The following is a 17,025-nucleotide window of genomic DNA, read 5'->3' on the forward strand; positions in this document are numbered from 1 at the left end:
TTTATAGACATATTGGTCAAATTTGTAATACACCTTATGCCATCTGTTAATACTGACATAAGCTGGTCTGAAATATAAAGTAGGGCTTTTCAATTAGTTATTTAATGCTTATGCATGTGTTATTAAGCTCCTTTTAGGCAGACTTCAAATATAGTGTCACAAAGTTGCATAGCAACAAATAAGGACAAAGCTTTGCAAAAATGTTACTCCTTGATGACAGCCATTCACTCTCAGACACACCAGTCAAGTATTAATTGGCATTACTTGGAAAGGATTTTATTGTTTTATATTTTGCAGCATAATATAAAAAATAGAAGAAAAAATCTGCAGAAGGAAGAATGGATATGTAGCATCGTAGTGAGTATGAAGTGCCATGGTTATTACAGTCTATTTGATTTTGGTAAGGGCTATAGCTCGTCTGTCTGTGTTCTGGAAAAGAGCCCGAATCAGGCTCTTCATTTCGTTACTGGAGAACTCCTGTGCGAGAGGACCTTTGCCCTCTGCCCACCTAGAAAAGAGAAATGAGATCTGACAATAGATCTACACAAGAGTCAACACAAATGTAAGTGCACTTATGAAAACAAGCACTGATTATCTACAGCACAATATTGACTGCATGTATACTTTTTATGTACGTTACCTGTCCACTATTTCTTGCAGGCTGGCGTGCAGAACTATGGACAGTTCTTTAAAGGTCATCCACTTCTTCACATAGACTGGGACTTCTTCTTGGTATTTCTTGTTCTTGTTCTCCTCTGGCAATGGAGTGAATACTAATGGTCCCTCCTCTATGATCGTCTGACAGAGCGTGTGCAGACGCTCTCCGTCTTCAGTTGAGATGTCCTGGGGTGAGATCAATGGTTTATGCTTTTAAAGGCTCCTCAGGTTTAAAGAATTACAACACTGTCAACATTGTCAGGGCTCACCTCCAACATCGTGATTTTGGTAATCAGTTCAGATATTGCGGTATTCAAGAGTGTTCCCATAGACTTGCAGTATATGTTCACTGGTAGGACATCTTGCCAGACTTTTCCCAGTTGCTTTAGCTGGTGTATCACCTAAGTATAAGCAAATAATGGTAAAAGTGAGCAATGAGATGAAATCAATTATCAATTTATCTACCACATCAAATCACATGCACTGCTGTCTCTAGAACCATATGTAGGAGAGCAGTGTTTAGACTCACTTGTCTGACTGCCTTGCTGGCTGCAGAGTAATTGTCTTCATCATGCAAATTGGAGAAGTTTCTAGCAGTAGACAGCCTCTCTAGCATCTCTGCTTTCTGGACATTCATCTGTGCCACAAAACACTGAGCACCTTAGTGAGAAAACAGCAGGAGAAACACACATTTCAACAACAAGATCTAGAATAACAACAAAAATGTATGGTATAAAGCTTTTGTCTACATCCCATACCCAATCTTCTAAATCCTGGGACCAAGTCAACAAAATAGGCCACTCCATCTTTTAAGGGAAGATGCGGTCTAAACTGGTGTCCCAGCGTCAGCAGATGGTGGGCAAGGAACATGCAGTTGTTGTGTTGAATGGCAGCTAAGTGAGGGAACTTAAGTAAATTGTCCCTATGTCAAATAAGGAAAACAACCGTTGTTAAGTCATCAGACTTCCTTTAAACACATACATAGTTCCACTGCTATGTCCATTTGTTCAACATCAGTCATGCCAGAAACACAAAGAGGAATGATCAGGGACCAGACTCACAAGACATTATATATTAGAAACAAATATGATATTTTGCCTAAATATAAACATATGATGTGTGATAAATTATGGCAAACTCACTTGTGATATGTAGGCACAACATCATAGAACAGGTGAAAAATATTCCGGGTTGTGTAGAATAGCTGGACAGCACTGGAAGAAAGGGACAATATAATGTTAAAATAATTAAAAGAAAAGAAAAAACAACATGCCAACAACCAACAAGTGGTGATAAAATCAGGAAGGAGAAATGTCTCCTTCATGTATTTATTTACTAAAAATAACTCTGATAAGCTAGACTCATCTTTATACTTGATGTGATTGCTGTGGTATCTACATACCACTGGGGGGAGCTGCCCACTGCCTCAGACAGGGTTTTTATAGCCAGTTCCATTAGCTGCTGCACAGATTCACTGATGCGGCACACTGGCAGGCACAATGTGCGCTGACCCAACTGCTTCTCATTCTCCAGGATCTGCTGATCACACTGGCCACTCCTCTTCACCTCTTGCTTCTCTCTGCTCCCTCCAGCCAGGCTGGGCAGTTTGGGGATTGCAAGTTTGTAATCTGGAGAGATCTGAAAATAAGGAATTAATTAGAGGCAAATTAAGATACTGACAGCACTCATTACAAGATATTTTTTTAAACAATGGACATTAATAGTGAGCGCTACTCTTACTTACTTTAACAGTACTGTGCATCTCTGAGGTCATGAGTTTCCGGGCAGCTACTATGACATCTTGGCATTTTTTGCTAGCAAAATGGCAGTTGACATTTCTTGCATACTTCAGAAGATCTGTGGAGTCTCCACTGAGGTATCCCATATCTTTCAACTGATTTTCAAAATCCTCAGTTTCTTTGATAACCTGGATAACAAAAAAAATGAAAACCACACAGTTACATATTGTACATCTTTCTATGCCAAGAGTACACTCCCTTTCATCTTCTTACCGTATCGTAAGCTGCTAGTTGACTGCTGTTCGTTGGTATAGAATACAATAAGCATTCACGGATGATGCAGTCTGACATCTCCTCCCATATCTGGTCTCCCAATATAGCAGACACTTTCTTATCATCTATGGATGTACCTGTGTACACAGAGTAAAAAGAAAATGAATTAAAATCAATACATAGACTACAATCTAATTTAAAGGTACAAAATATATTTTTCCTCCATACCAAAGAGGTGTTCATGCAAGGTCTTAAGTACTATAAGGATTTTGGTGTAGACTTCAGCAGGGGCTGGGTGCTCTGCTTGGTTCTCTTCACTGTGTAGACTCAAGACAGTGCCCTGTTCAAGCTGCTCACCCACCTCTACCAGCAGAGATGGGTACATGATCAGAGGCTTCAGCATATACTTCAGTAACACCTGCCCTAAAGGTGTGAGACAGAGTCAGCGGTAAGAACTTCATATAAGTTTGGAAGAACACTATTAGATATATAGACTAGTACACTATAGATATAGAAATGAACTAAGACACAAAAATAAACAATAATATTTGGAAAAATACCAAATAGTTTAATTTTCTTGTGCAGCTCTCCTTGAATGGCAAGAGCCTGAAGTACACTGGATAGAAGTTGATTAGGAGTGTGTTTGTCTTCCTTAGATTCTCCACTGTTTAAATGAAGTGCTGTCGTCAGGAGAGACTCCATTCCATTAAGCTCTGCAAAACAAAGCCACATATGAGTGATGATCAGAAATCAGACTCATAACACTACTACTACTACTACAACTAAAACAACTACTACTATTACTATTACTATTACTATTACAACAACCACTACTGATGATAATAATAATAATAATAATAATAAGATGAAGAAGAAGACCAAGAAGGAGAATTTTTTTTCAAAAGACCTGCATAATTCAGTGGCTGATGTAAACAAAACAAAGAGTGGTTTGATGTGAAATGGTCCATTTTATAGAAATTCACCAACTTCGACTTTCTTTACAGAGGTAGTGAAAGGAGCCAGAGGTCACAATGCCTACAATCCAGATGTAGTCATTTTATTTACCATCCAAAATGACCAGTGAACCTACACATTTATCATGAATTCTTTTATTCAGTGCTGATAAATGGTAAAATCAAGGTAAATCTCAAATAAGGAGATTTCTTTGGGGACTGTTTTGCCTTAGAACCTAAAGCCCTGCATGTTCCCCACCATGAATGTATTTTTAAAAAATGTTTTAGCAAAAACTTGCGGGCTGGAAAAAAATCCAGTGCATGTACACAGGTCTTACTCTGTAAACTGGAAACAAAAAAAGTGGCTCAGATTGAGCCACACAACACTATTCCAGCCAATCAGCAACAGGGGGCATTCATGCTCAAACTCAACGCATAATCAAGAAGAGAAGAACTAAGATTAAGAAAGACGTTTTTAGATCAGGCCAGGGCGAAAAGCCATGTTAACATCAGTGAGGCATTTCAACAGTGGAAAGACTTCCATGAGTTGACAAGGCTGAAGCTGGCTTCCTATTTGGGTGCCTCTTGTTTGAATTTATATCAGGCGCCAGAATGTAACTGCTGCACCATTTAAGGTGGAAAGGGAAAACTCGAACAAGAAGCTGGCCAGTAAGAAGCTGACATCAGCTTCACTGAGGGTTGAAAGGCATGAAAAGGGATGAGGATACTGCTCTTTTTCTGTTTGACAGGTGGGTAACTAACATATTTTTGCTGCTTCATAGAACCAATAGGTCAGTGTTCTTTTGTTCAGTTTGCTAATATGTGTGATAGCTAATCCCTAGCTGATTCGCTTTGCAGCAGCAATTGTAGCAGAGTTTGTTAACCCATAACCTGGCTAAAGTTACATTAAGATACTTGCTGTGTCTTTGTTCCCTCAGACATTATATCACAGTATTTGCCCGTACAATGTTTGCAAAGAGTTCTGACTTGATTAGTTTCTCTAGAACGCAGGATTTCATGTAAAAATCAGTACAAGTGACTGTTTACGTCTTTTAGAAATTTTGAAATTGTGAAAAATTGATGGAATTCCCACTAATGTTTTAACCTAATGTAATGTAAACATTACTCTCACCTTTGGCAGGAGGCAGTTTCCATACTGCCAGTTTCTTCCACTCTTCTCCAAGATGGTAGATGAGGTTCTCTCTCTGTACAGTTATCTCTGAACTGAGGGCTTTAAGTAAAGGCAACTCTGAATTTTTCCAAGCTTTCAAGGCTTCAACACTGCCTCGTGCCTTAAGAAGATGGGAAATAGTAAAATATATTTACCATTCTGTAAATATATTTGTATTAAATTCAGACTAAAGGCAATCAATAAAGTATTCATATTACATTACTCACTTTCCCAAGCTGCTTGGCTGCTGTTTCATATTTCTTCTCCTGTAAGGTCTTGTGGTACTCCTCCATTGCTGTGTCAAACTTTAAATATAAAAACATCCCAGACCTGAGAAATGTCCCTATTTCTTTGCAAAGAATATCTTTGAAGGAAAAAAAAAAACTCAAATTTAAAAGACAAATGTATCAAACAAAGTAGTGTATCTGAGGTTATTACTACCTCAGTGTAACTGTATAGAAACATGACATGCCTGTACATCACAGCTGAGTCAGTAATAGCCTACATCCACTCACCTCTTGTAGATGTTGGAGCATGCTTATCACTGCAGTGTTCTTCTCCAGTTGCTGTTTGAGCTTGGCATATTCTGTTACAGCTTCATGTAGGTTCTGTTGCACCTGCATTTAGAGTTTAATAGGGAGGTGGAGTGATTTATTGCACTAGTCTGAAAACAAGACAAGCAGATATCTAGCAGTCATGTAGCTAAAGTAAAGGACAGCATGTTGTCCTATACCTCATTCTCAATACAGCTTTTCAATAGATCAATGTCCTTAGATACGGCTTCAACTTGGTCCATGAGTTCTTCAGCTGCCTCCATACTTGGTATGAACTCGTTGTATTTCTTATTTATCATGTCAGACACTTCTTCCTATAAGAACAATAAAGAGATTTAAAGACAAAAAACATAGAAACATGAAACCTAACAATCAAAACAGTTGCAACATAGTGCTGTGTTACCCACTTCTGAGCAAAGGGATATATCAAATACCCACACAAAACAGCACAATTTGTTCATCTGTGAGGAGTCCCACTTTTGTGTGTTACAATGCTTTCTGCTGTCACTCATTTTTCCCTGCCTTCATGCTACACGATCATTAGGTAAAATACCACAAGCTTGCATAGAACTCACTAACCTAAGGCTGCAGTGCAGGAGTGAAGTGAATGTCTACAATGCAAATATAGCCATTTTATTTACTATCCAAAATGACCAGTGGACCTATACGAGTTTTTATATATAAATACAAAATAAATATAAATATATAAAAACATTATATTTTGATAGCAGTAAAATAGTGGTAAATACAAAAAAGGTTACTATTTTGCCTTATAACACCCTGCATGTAGCTCTCTGTCTTGAATGTGTTTAAAAAAATGCACATATTGTCTCAGGCACCAAGCAACATAGTAGTAGTCATTTCACATAATACATTTTTGTGAGGTAGCATTTAGGGGCACTGAACGATTCAGATGTCTGGTTCCTATCACCACCACTGTGAACAATTCTGACTCAGTTTCTTTTAGAACTAAGCATTTCAGATCAAACCACTCTGAATGACTTTGTTTACATCTTAACAGTTTAAATTATCATGAGTATAATTCCCCTTTAATATATGAATCAATTCGGGTGGGCAATATAACTATTTTACCAACATGACAGATTACACTACAACATGCTTTTCTTGCAAACAGAGCACAATTAGACCTGTTTTATTGGATTTAATACACTGCAGCATGTAAAACATTGAATAAATACATCATTGTACTCGCACAAGTAGGCTAATGGTACAGACCTGTCTTTTTTTTTCCAACTTATCAAACTTCAAAAAAAAAAAATCTCATGATAAAAAATATGATGTTTTTGGTTTTTGCTATACCATTCATCCCTCAAATAACATATGATATAAATTATATATCGATATTGTTTTCCTTTATATATGTGTATATATATATATATATATATATATACACACTTCTTGGGCCACCGGGGATCCCTCACAAAGCACAACATACTCACCAAACCACCAAACCAGACAACACTACACAAGTGGGTTTCAACTAAAAATAACTGAAAATCTTTTGATTAGATTACATCAGTTGTTTTACTTAAAACATGGATTAAGACTGCTACATAACAGGCCAGCTAGCACCAAGCTCCGCAATGCATGACACGTCAACCAGAGTCGCCCAGCTTACGAAGCAAACACCATCTGTAACACTGTTTACCTGACCTTATTACCGCTTATACTTAAGCAATAGTTACAGTTTAAACCCAGAGGCCTATATGTCTTGTAGTAATTCCTCGTTATGTCTTTTAAGCCAAGCTGGCTATTTGAATTCAGGCATTTGTTAGCCGACTAGCTCCTGGAGGCAGCTGGCTAACCTTAATGAAGGACTAACAGTGGAGGTAATGTTGGCTCTGTCGTTGAACAAACAAAAGTTAGATAGCCAAATGACTGTATTTGAATCCAGAAAGGGTAGTTGTCCGGCTAATCACAGGACACTAACGAGCAAAGTGACGAGAGGAAAGTTCACCTCAAGAGGACCACCCTATGACTTTAGCTACTTGAGCAGTACACATAGCTATAAGAGTTAGCTATACGTTAACCTTTATGTAGCTAGGAATATATCATTTTAACTAACAGTCCACTAATTACAGTAACGTATCATTAAATGTTGAAGCGGTAATTTGCTGTAATTTTGCGTTGGACGTAGAAATGACAGCTGCATATCTAGCTAACCTAGCTAAGTTAAGCTAGCTTGCCTAGCAAAGTGCATTTTGAAGCAAGAGTTTATTTACCTTTGTTTCCTCCACTTTCCGGGAGAGTTTGGAGATTTTAGAAGCGAGATCATCTTTTTCCAATTTTCCCGAGCTCGCAAGTACTTCTGTTACAAACGAAGCCATCCTCGGAAACTGTTTCTGTCAAATCAAAGTTTCTGGTTGGTCAAACGTTGCTACTGCCCGCCATACCGCGCGAGTCCTACTGGGAGTGAGTCCGATCCGAAAGAACCGAATCATGAATCGAGTCACACGAATCATTTAAGCAGCAGGGTTGAAACTGAACTATGAAAGATGAGGCTTTTGTATTATTTAAAAACGAAGATATTAACCACATAAAACATTTGTGAAGAGAAAACAGAACGTATCCACGAAATACCAACAAAATCGGCTCTGTTGACTTTAACTGTGTATTTCATAATACCACAACACTGGCAACAATGCTGAAAATTACACAAAGCCTTTAAGGTGATTAACATCGTTAGTAACCTGATGTAATACATTCTTGCATGTAAAAATAACAGCATTTAAGAAGAGTTAAGCAGTTTAACATACACTTAAATATGCTTGACATAATGTGGAATGTGGAAACATACATGAAGCAAAATAACAGATTATATACTGGAAGGGGAGGACATTTCATACTTGAAACAAGCTTTTGGATAAATCAGTGTTATGAATGGCAGGTGTTTAATATGAATGCACATTTTTATTATTTTTTTATGCTCCTGAGTTGGATCCTGAGTTTTGCTTGCCATACAGTGTGAGACAAGCAGGGTTAAGAACAGAAACATGAAAGCACTGAAATATTAAGTACGTACTGAATCACGGCTGCATGGGGACATTATTTTGGTCTTTATCTGGTCCAATAGTACACTCTTAAAAGAGATGGTTCTTCAAAAGTTCTTTAGTAAAGGGAATGGTTCTATTTAGAACCATGAGTTCTATATAGACCCAATACATGCTTAAAGCATTCTTTGCATGGTGAAATTGTTCTTCAGATTGATGGACAACCTGTTGCATCGAAAAAGGGTTCTTCCATTGTTACAAGCTTGACATTGTAACAATAGAAGAACCCCTTTTGGTGCTATATAGAACTAGGTTCTACAACCCCAATTCCAAAAAAGTTGGGATGCTGTGTAAAATGTAAATAAATGTAAATAAAAAAAAGAATGCAATGATTTGCAAATCTCATAGACCCATATTTTATTCACAATAGAACATAGAACACATATTAGATGTTGAAAGTGAGACATTTTACCATTTCATGAAAAACTAACTCATTTAGAAAGAGCATTTTAGAGAGGCAGTCTCTCTCAGCAGCAAAGATGGGCAGAGGTTCACCAACCTGTGAAAAACTGCATCTTAAAATTATGAAACAATTTCAGAAAAATGTTCCTCAATGTAAAACTGCAAAGACTTTGAATATCCCATCATGTACAGTACATAATATAATCAAAAGATTCAGAGAATCTGGAGAAATCCCTATACACAAGGGACAAGGCCGATGGTCAATATTGGATGCTCGTGATCTTCGGGCCCTCAGGCGGCACTGCATTCAAAACAGGCATGATTCTGTACTGGAAATCACTGCATGGGCTCAGGAACACTTCCAGAAATCATTGTCTGTAAACACAGTTCACCGTGCAATCCACAAACGCAAGTTAAAGCTGTATCATGCAAAGAAGAAATCACATATAAACAGTATCCAGAAACGTTGCCAACATCTCTGGGCCAAAGCTCATTAAAGATGGACTGAGGCAAAGTGGAAAAGTGTCCTGTGGTCCAATGAATCAAATTTTGAAATTCTTTTTGGAAATCATGAACACTGCATCCTCCACGCTGAAGACCTCCCAGCTTGTTATTAGCACACAGTTCAAAAGCCAGCATCTATGATGGTATGGTGGAGCATTAGGGCACATGGCATGGGTAACTTGCACATCTGTGAAGGCATCATTAATGCTGAATGAAATATACAGGCTTTGGCAACATATGCTGCCATCAAGACAGTGTCTTTTTCAAAGAAGGCCTTGTACATTTCAGCAAGACAATGCTAAACTACACTAGCATCCACCACAACTGCATGGCTTTGCAGAAGAAGAGTCCGGGTGCGGAACAGACCTAACTGTAGTCTAGACCTTTCACCAATTTTGGCGCACCATGAAACGAAAAATCCGGCAAAGTACACCCAGGACCGCTGAGCAGCTAGAATCCTACATCAGACAAGAATGGGACAACATTCCTCTTCCAAAACTCCAGCAACTGGTCTCCTCACTTCCCAGACATTTACAGGCTGTTGTTAAAAGAAGAGGAGACACTACACAATAGTAAACATGGCCCTGTCCCAACTTTTTTGAGATGCGTTGCTGCCATCAAGTTCTAAATGAGTTAATATTTTTCATGAAATGGTAAATGTGTTCTATGTTCTATTGGGAATAAAATATGGTTCTATGAAATTTGCAAATCATTGCATTCTGTTTTTATTTTATTTTACACAGCCTCCCAACTTTTTTGGAATTGGGGTTGTATATAGAACCACATACAACACATTCCCCATCAATCTGAAAAACCATTTCACCATGCAAAGGACCACTGACACATGCAAGTGGTTCTACATAGAACTCGTGGTTCTAAATGGATTCATTCCCTTTACTAAAGAACCCTTGAAGAGCCATCTTTTTTAAGAGTGAGTGTAACTAGAGGTCGATCTCTCTCTCCTTTCTTTCAGTCTTTTCTTTAGCACTTTCAGAGGATGTCTGCACTTCAAATGTCTTGTCAAATGCGCTGTAGTCCACACGAAAAGCCCCTTTCTCTAAAGAAATGCAGGACTCAAAGCGATGACCCCAAAGAATCTCATCCTCTGTGTAAGACGTCCTTGCCTGGCAAGTCATACCTATAAGAGAAAAAAGGCAAAGACAAATTATTCGGAAAAACTGAAGCTATTAACAGTGTATGCATATAAATTTGTGAAGATATTGACAATGTATGCATATAATTTTTTTCATAAAAAGCGTACTAAAAATGTCTAATTCCTATCTAAATGCTTTTGTAGCTAGTAAAATCACACAATCCACATCATATGGGTTAATGTTATGAACTGAATTACATTGAAAGACTGTGGAAGAGCACAGAAATCTAGCAAACCTGATGCTTCGACTATTCCTTCGAGGATGACAATGATCTCAAACTTGTCCCTCTTCAAAGACTCAGCTCCTATCTCCCAGAAGGGGCTGCTTTCGTTAATTACATGAGTAATAGTTTGAGGCTCCACCAGCAGAAGTCGGTCTCCTCCAGTGTCATACCCCAAGTTGATCTCAGATTGCTCCAGAGGAATGAACTCCCCCTCTTTAGTTTGTCTGGATTTGATCAGTTTTGCTCTGATCTTGGCATCAACCATGTGGCTCTCTCTGAGGTCTCCAATGCGGAAGAGCAAGCAAAGATTCTCATCTCGCTCGGATATGACACAGTGCTTGCTGAAGATCAGAGTCTGGGCTCTCTTCTGTGGCCTGGATATCTTCACGAACATGCACCCAACCATGAGAGCGTCAATGATGGAGCCAATTATAGACTGGGCCATAATGAGAACTGCGCCTTCGATGCAATTGGCTGTCACCATTCTAGAACCATAGCCAATGGTCCTCTGGCTCTCCACAGACAGGAGCAGGGCCGACAGAAAGCTGTCAACATTTTCAAAGCAGCGCTGCCAGTTTGGGTCATTCACATGGTTCACGTCATCTCTCAGCCAAGCATCCAGGAAATAGATTTCAGCAAAGACTACCCAAGTGCCAATGTAGCACATGGTGAAGACGAACAGGAACCAACGGTACCTCAGATCAACCAGAGTGGTGAAGATATCAGACAGGAATTTGCATTTGTCTTCGATGGGCCCAAGGTTGACTCTGCATTTGCCATCCTTTGTAATGTAGCGCTGTCTTTGCTTGCCTGTAGTAAGGCAAACTTGCTGCTCTTCACCCAAGAGCTTGCACCGTTGCTTTCGGAACATCTCACGAGAAATTTCCACAGGGACCTGTACTGGACAGTGGTCACTGCTGCTGGAATTTGAGCGCCACTTGGAACTTAGACGCTTAAGTCGGCGACTGCGGCGAACACGGTGGGTCTTCAGGGGCTCCTCTATGGCCTCATCCTGACCTGTGGGACGGATGTACATGCAAATGCTCTGCTCTTGGCCGCCAGGAGCCTGATGATGATGATTATGTACTTGAGAAAAGGTCAGTTGACGTCCTGGGACTGGCACCAAGGCCTGAAACTCAAAGCTCTTACTTTGGGGTAAAGAGGCCTTTTGAGAGTTCAGCACTGCTGATGCCACTGCTGATTTACTTCCAACCTTGGATTAAAGACAGAAAATACGGAGAAAGTGTATATGAACCATTCTTCCAAATTAGCTCAAATTGCAGTCCCACAGTAAAAAAAATTATGAAAACAAGGATCATGTTATGATATATTTATTTAGGCGTTAACTGATGTATTAATATGCTAAAAATATACAAAAAGATTAATTATAGGGTACTGTCTATTGGGATTTGGCTGTCCTAAACCCTAACCCCTAAATTTCAACTTGTGAAAATACAACCCCTTTTTCAAGAATGTTGGGACGCTGTACAAAATGTAAATAATCACAGAATGCAATGATGTACAAATCGTTTACACCCTATATTTAATTAAAAATAGTACCAAGACAACACATCAAATGGTGAAATCGAGAAATGATTTTTTTTTAAACAAGAGTGATGCAACACAGTGGTAAACATGCCCCATGTTTCAAAAAAGTCAAGACATGTTCCTGGCATCAAATTCAAAATGGCCATATATTTTTCAAAAAAAACAATAAAACTTTTTTGGAACATGGTTGTAATACTTTCATTGGTGTTTTAATATTTGATATAATATTTAATATTAATATTTTAAATGAAGTTGAAATCTTTAGATTTATCATAAGTTTAAATTTTAAAATGAAAAAAAAAAATACATTTAAAAAATTCTGTCCCTTGTTTTCAATACTGAAAAAGAAAGAGTTTTAGTTCATAGCCTAATTGTAACCACACCCCTGCATTTTAGAGCAGGAAGGGAGACTGTATCCCTGTCTTTCATGGTGCACGGTGAGCATCTACAATCTTAAAAAGATGGTTCTTTAGTAAAGACAATGGTTCTATATAGAACCATGAACGCTCAAAGAACCATTTGCATGCTATTGTTACGATGTCAAGCTTGTAAAAATAAAAGAACACTATATAGAACCATATACACAACACATTCTCCATCAATCTATATATATTCTATACAGAACCATTGTCTTTACTAAAGAACCCTTGGGAAACCATCTTTTTTTAAGAGTGTATGTCCCACTGATTTTGAGTACGTGTCCTAATGTCTGAAAATCAGTGTGAAACCTTAAAGTCAACGTGTATCAGGAATCAGAACATTTTCTTTCTTAACTTTTCTTAAGATTTCTGTGTGAAACAGGATATTGGAGCAGGAAATAAATGTGGCTTGGAAATGATTTTATTCTTTTGGATTTGTTTGGATCATGAAAAGCATTCTGGAACGAACGTGGAGTCAGACTTGGGCAGTCAGGAGAATCCACCAGAAATGATTTTGTCAAAACAAAATGCTACAATATTTAGCTGTGTATTTTCTGTAGTTTCAGAAACATGATTCATTATTTGTTGAAAGCTTAACTTTAATGTGTATTTTTTTTTTTTTACTTTTTAAGACATAGACAAGGAAAAACACCAGTCAGCAGGCTAGCCTTTTAGCATCCATGTTGCTCTCACTTTTCTTATGCTTTCACAGCAAAAGCAAGAGAAAAGAATTCAGTAAAAAAGATGTCAGGATATTGTTAAAATAAACCTTTGTACGAGTGTAACTGTCTAGTGTGTGAGCAAGTGATCGACTGTGTGCATGCATGTGTTCGTGTGCACTTCAGAAAAGAGAAGTAAAATACTGCCAGATATTTGAACTAGCTCACTCATGTTAACATGAACTTATGTTTCCAGCGTAAACAAGCTGAAAATACTCATAAGTGATTATTTTACAACCAGTCCAAAAAACAAAAGTGAGAGAGTAAACTGTCATGGGAAAAGAGGCTGTCTGCCAACAAACATGTACATGAGGCCAGAACCAAAGCGATGACTGGTGTTCTTTTTTTGATGATCGATCAAGGTAATGGGAAGGGAGAGAAAACATGCCAAGATATTAGTGGTTAGTATAATTTTTCCCACTCCCTGTAACACAGTGACGCAACCAAATGTCAGACAGCGTTTAGAGGCGGGTAAAAGGCACTACACTTCAATCACAGATTAAAAAAAATATGATTTTACATTTGTACAGCTATTCAAAGCTGTGTTTGCTTATGTACTGGCTACTGTTATTTGAGTTATACTCAAAATTAGCTAAAATTGGTCTTTGTAGTATTATGATTGTTTTGGTAGTGAATGAAATGAAAATGAAAATGAAAATGATTGTAGTCCAAGTCAGTTAAAAGTCCAAAATGTGCTTTTAACTCAACTAATTCTGCCTTTCAGACTGATTATTCTTTACCTTTGGGTATGGACTGTAAAGGGTCGATTCCGGAGCTGGCCGGGGAAGATATGCAAGCAGGTGCTTGGCTGTGAGAAACTGTGCTGGGGGGATGGAGTTTCTACGATGGTCAAGTCTCATGGGACGGACTTTCACTCCGTTGCACTCCCGTAAAGCCATCTTGCTGCATGTGACAGTAGAGACCATCACAGATTATTTCACAAGAGGCCAAGTATCTTCTTCCTGTTGAAGGCATATTGAATTAATGATAATTGAGCATTCTCAAATGAACAATACAGACCAAGAGATGAAGTGGTTCAAATATGTTTATGTCGTATCATATTTTGGGGGCTATGTAAAACTTAAAAAATTTTCCTCACTTTTTGTGAAGTCAAAGAATTTAATGTAGTATGTAAGCACTGTAAAAGTTTCAAAATGTTCTGTTCACACCCCGTTCCATACAGTCCAGAGATGGACATTAAGCTGCAACAACAGCCTGTTTTGAATTCACTGTCTTTGTGATGTCATGAATATCCTAAACATATGTGTCTATATCAGTTTAGCCCCACCCATACTTGTTGATTAAGTTATACGGCATGTTTCACCCTGGACTGCTTTTTTAATGAAATTTTGAATAGGCAGCCAATCAGAAAAGAAGCCACTTACATATACCCATCTTAAGGGAACAGTCACAAAAACAGCCTGTTTAATTCTGAGGGATTACAAGATGTTAAAAATGGTCATGTGTTAATGACTCATGACCGTTTGGTACATAAACCCACACAAACATAATACGTGGACCTCAGGTGAAAATGAAGAAAAATGTAGGAGATGAGCCCTTTATTTCTGCCAGATGTGTCTGTTTCCATCTCCTCCTTCCTAAACCCTTCTGTGGACTCTTAGAAGCCCACAATCCACTGTGTGGCAGCATCTTGAATATCATTACAATCCCTCCAGTGTTCCACATCTAATTAAACTGTGGAGATTACTCCCAATCCACTAAATCCAGGATATAAAGTGGGAAGGAGTGTGGTGATGGATTTGAAGAGATTATGTCTGTATAGCTTTCTTGGCAAAGGAAATTCTTTCATGGAGATTAGGAAGGGAAAAAATATAGTTGCCTCCTGTGTCCATTACATCTGGGGTTGTCACTCTTGCCAGTTTTTGGCAACTTTTTAGCAAGTTTTTTGGAATTAAACCACCACGACAGCAGCTGTAGTTCTGTTGGGTTTGAAAAGAGCTTCACCATCATCCACTGATGCATGATAGCTACTGAACAAAAGAGATAGCAGCCATCTTGTTTTTTTTACATGACATTACTGATACAAAGTGCAGATTCCATACAACTTCTTTTGTTCTTTGATCAGTCACAAAAGAAATAGTCAAAAATAAAACATTGACATGTATTTGATGCTCAGATGCTCAGGACTTAACCAGTTAATTTATACTGCAACTGAAAATTAAACTTAGCAAATATATGTCAAATAAGAAATTCATTTTGTTAAAGGAGCTATACAAATAATTAAAAATCAGTGTCTGATTGCAATGTCTTTCATGTCTACATCTGTAGATGTCGATGCCAGTACAAAAACTTTTATAAAGTATAGAAATTGTGACTACATCTACCTGAATTAGCATTATGAGGAAAGAGAACCTTTACTTCTGTAGGGCTACAAATGCAGTAAAATGAATGAAATGAAAACATTTTAGCACAGCAGCCCTGCAGTAGTCTAGCACGCTACCAGAATGCAATAAATCATCAAATATCACTTTCAAATTTTGGTCAAATCAAAGTGTCTGTCTGATGAAAAATTAGTTAAAAACTAATTATCTGCCGATACCAATATGTTTCTGACATTATCACGCATCTCTAATATCTTTATTTATGACAACAAAGTAGTACTAAAATAAATCAAATCTAAGACCAAAAAAGTGACACTGTACCTGTGTAGTTCAGCTGACTGCCTTTAGAGCTCCTGAAAAGACTCCTCCTAAAAATGAGCCAGAGAAATCACAGAATGTAGAGAAAATGGAATACTTCTTGTTTAATGATCTAAACAAAGACTTGCATTCTTCCTTTGAGGCATGAGTGAGGTAGCAGTGCATCTGCTGTAGTCCCTAAACCCTCCAATCCCACTGCGGTGAGGGTCAACTGGTAAGCTGCTCTAAGGCCAGCAGTGTCACAATCTCAGCATGATGACACAAGGTTAATGACAGAGAGATGAAAATGACAAAGCTCCTACTCACTAAGCAATCAGTATGCAAATATGTTTGTGTATATCTCACTCCGTATATGCAGTACTGACAAAAGCGTTCACTAGACTACTTTCAGTAAGTGTCCTAAGGGGTTATTAGTAACAGTAGGCTGTGCAAAAGTCAGATACTAGTCATTAAATACAAGTTCTTTATTTTATATTTCTGATGACATTAGATATAAAATGAAGCACTTGCAGAAGGGAGAAAGTCAAAGGAAAATAAATGAAAACAGGAGTGTCCAAAATTGGAGTTCAAAAAATTATTAAAAGATACAGAGAAAAATGGGACTCTTAACAACCATGCAAGACCACCAAAACTGTCACTATCAGATAAACAATACTTAAAGCTTTCATCTTTGAGAGATAAGAGACTCTAGTCTAAGCAGGAAATGCAACTAACTTCTAAGACTGAATTTTGGAGGTGTGGAAAAATATCCATGCAGATTCCATTGAAAACTAAGAGCAAGTCTCCTGAAAAGAACGGAAGCTATAATAAAGACAAAGGATGGACATATTAAATATTGAAATGATATCATACTTAGTTGTTGAGGATTCTTTTCTACTTTTTTCCTGACACTGAAAAATGAAGAACTTGTACTTATTTAAATTTTTTTTTCAGCTGTTGTGACGTTTTCTGCGTCACAGGTTTCTGGCATTTGCACAG

General features: G+C 38.0%; 2 protein-coding genes across 2 annotated transcripts; both read right to left on the reverse strand.

Annotated features, from left to right (window-relative positions):
• Nucleotides 1-250: 250 nt before the first annotated feature.
• zw10 (zw10 kinetochore protein) lies at nt 251-7,801 on the reverse strand. The gene is made up of 16 exons (XM_036588413.1): nt 7,591-7,801; nt 5,527-5,661; nt 5,309-5,410; nt 5,021-5,098; nt 4,755-4,914; nt 3,230-3,382; nt 2,898-3,092; nt 2,670-2,806; nt 2,402-2,584; nt 2,060-2,295; nt 1,800-1,871; nt 1,416-1,579; nt 1,187-1,317; nt 927-1,058; nt 641-843; nt 251-508 (listed from the first exon to the last, which is right to left on the reverse strand). Exons 1-16 carry the CDS (start codon nt 7,693-7,695, stop codon nt 388-390), a joined length of 2,307 nt encoding a protein of 768 aa, XP_036444306.1. The 5' UTR covers nt 7,696-7,801; the 3' UTR covers nt 251-387.
• A 2,446-nt stretch (nt 7,802-10,247) lies between these two features.
• Nucleotides 10,248-16,095, reverse strand: LOC118820215 (G protein-activated inward rectifier potassium channel 3-like). The gene is made up of 4 exons (XM_036588414.1): nt 16,051-16,095; nt 14,128-14,349; nt 10,714-11,914; nt 10,248-10,462 (listed from the first exon to the last, which is right to left on the reverse strand). The coding sequence occupies exons 2-4, from the start codon at nt 14,311-14,313 to the stop codon at nt 10,266-10,268; spliced, it is 1,584 nt and encodes a 527-aa protein (XP_036444307.1). The 5' UTR covers nt 14,314-14,349; nt 16,051-16,095; the 3' UTR covers nt 10,248-10,265.
• Nucleotides 16,096-17,025: the final 930 nt, after the last annotated feature.

This window comes from Colossoma macropomum, unplaced genomic scaffold (genome assembly GCF_904425465.1).
Source record: "Colossoma macropomum unplaced genomic scaffold, Colossoma_macropomum, whole genome shotgun sequence".
NCBI lineage: Eukaryota > Metazoa > Chordata > Actinopteri > Characiformes > Serrasalmidae > Colossoma > Colossoma macropomum.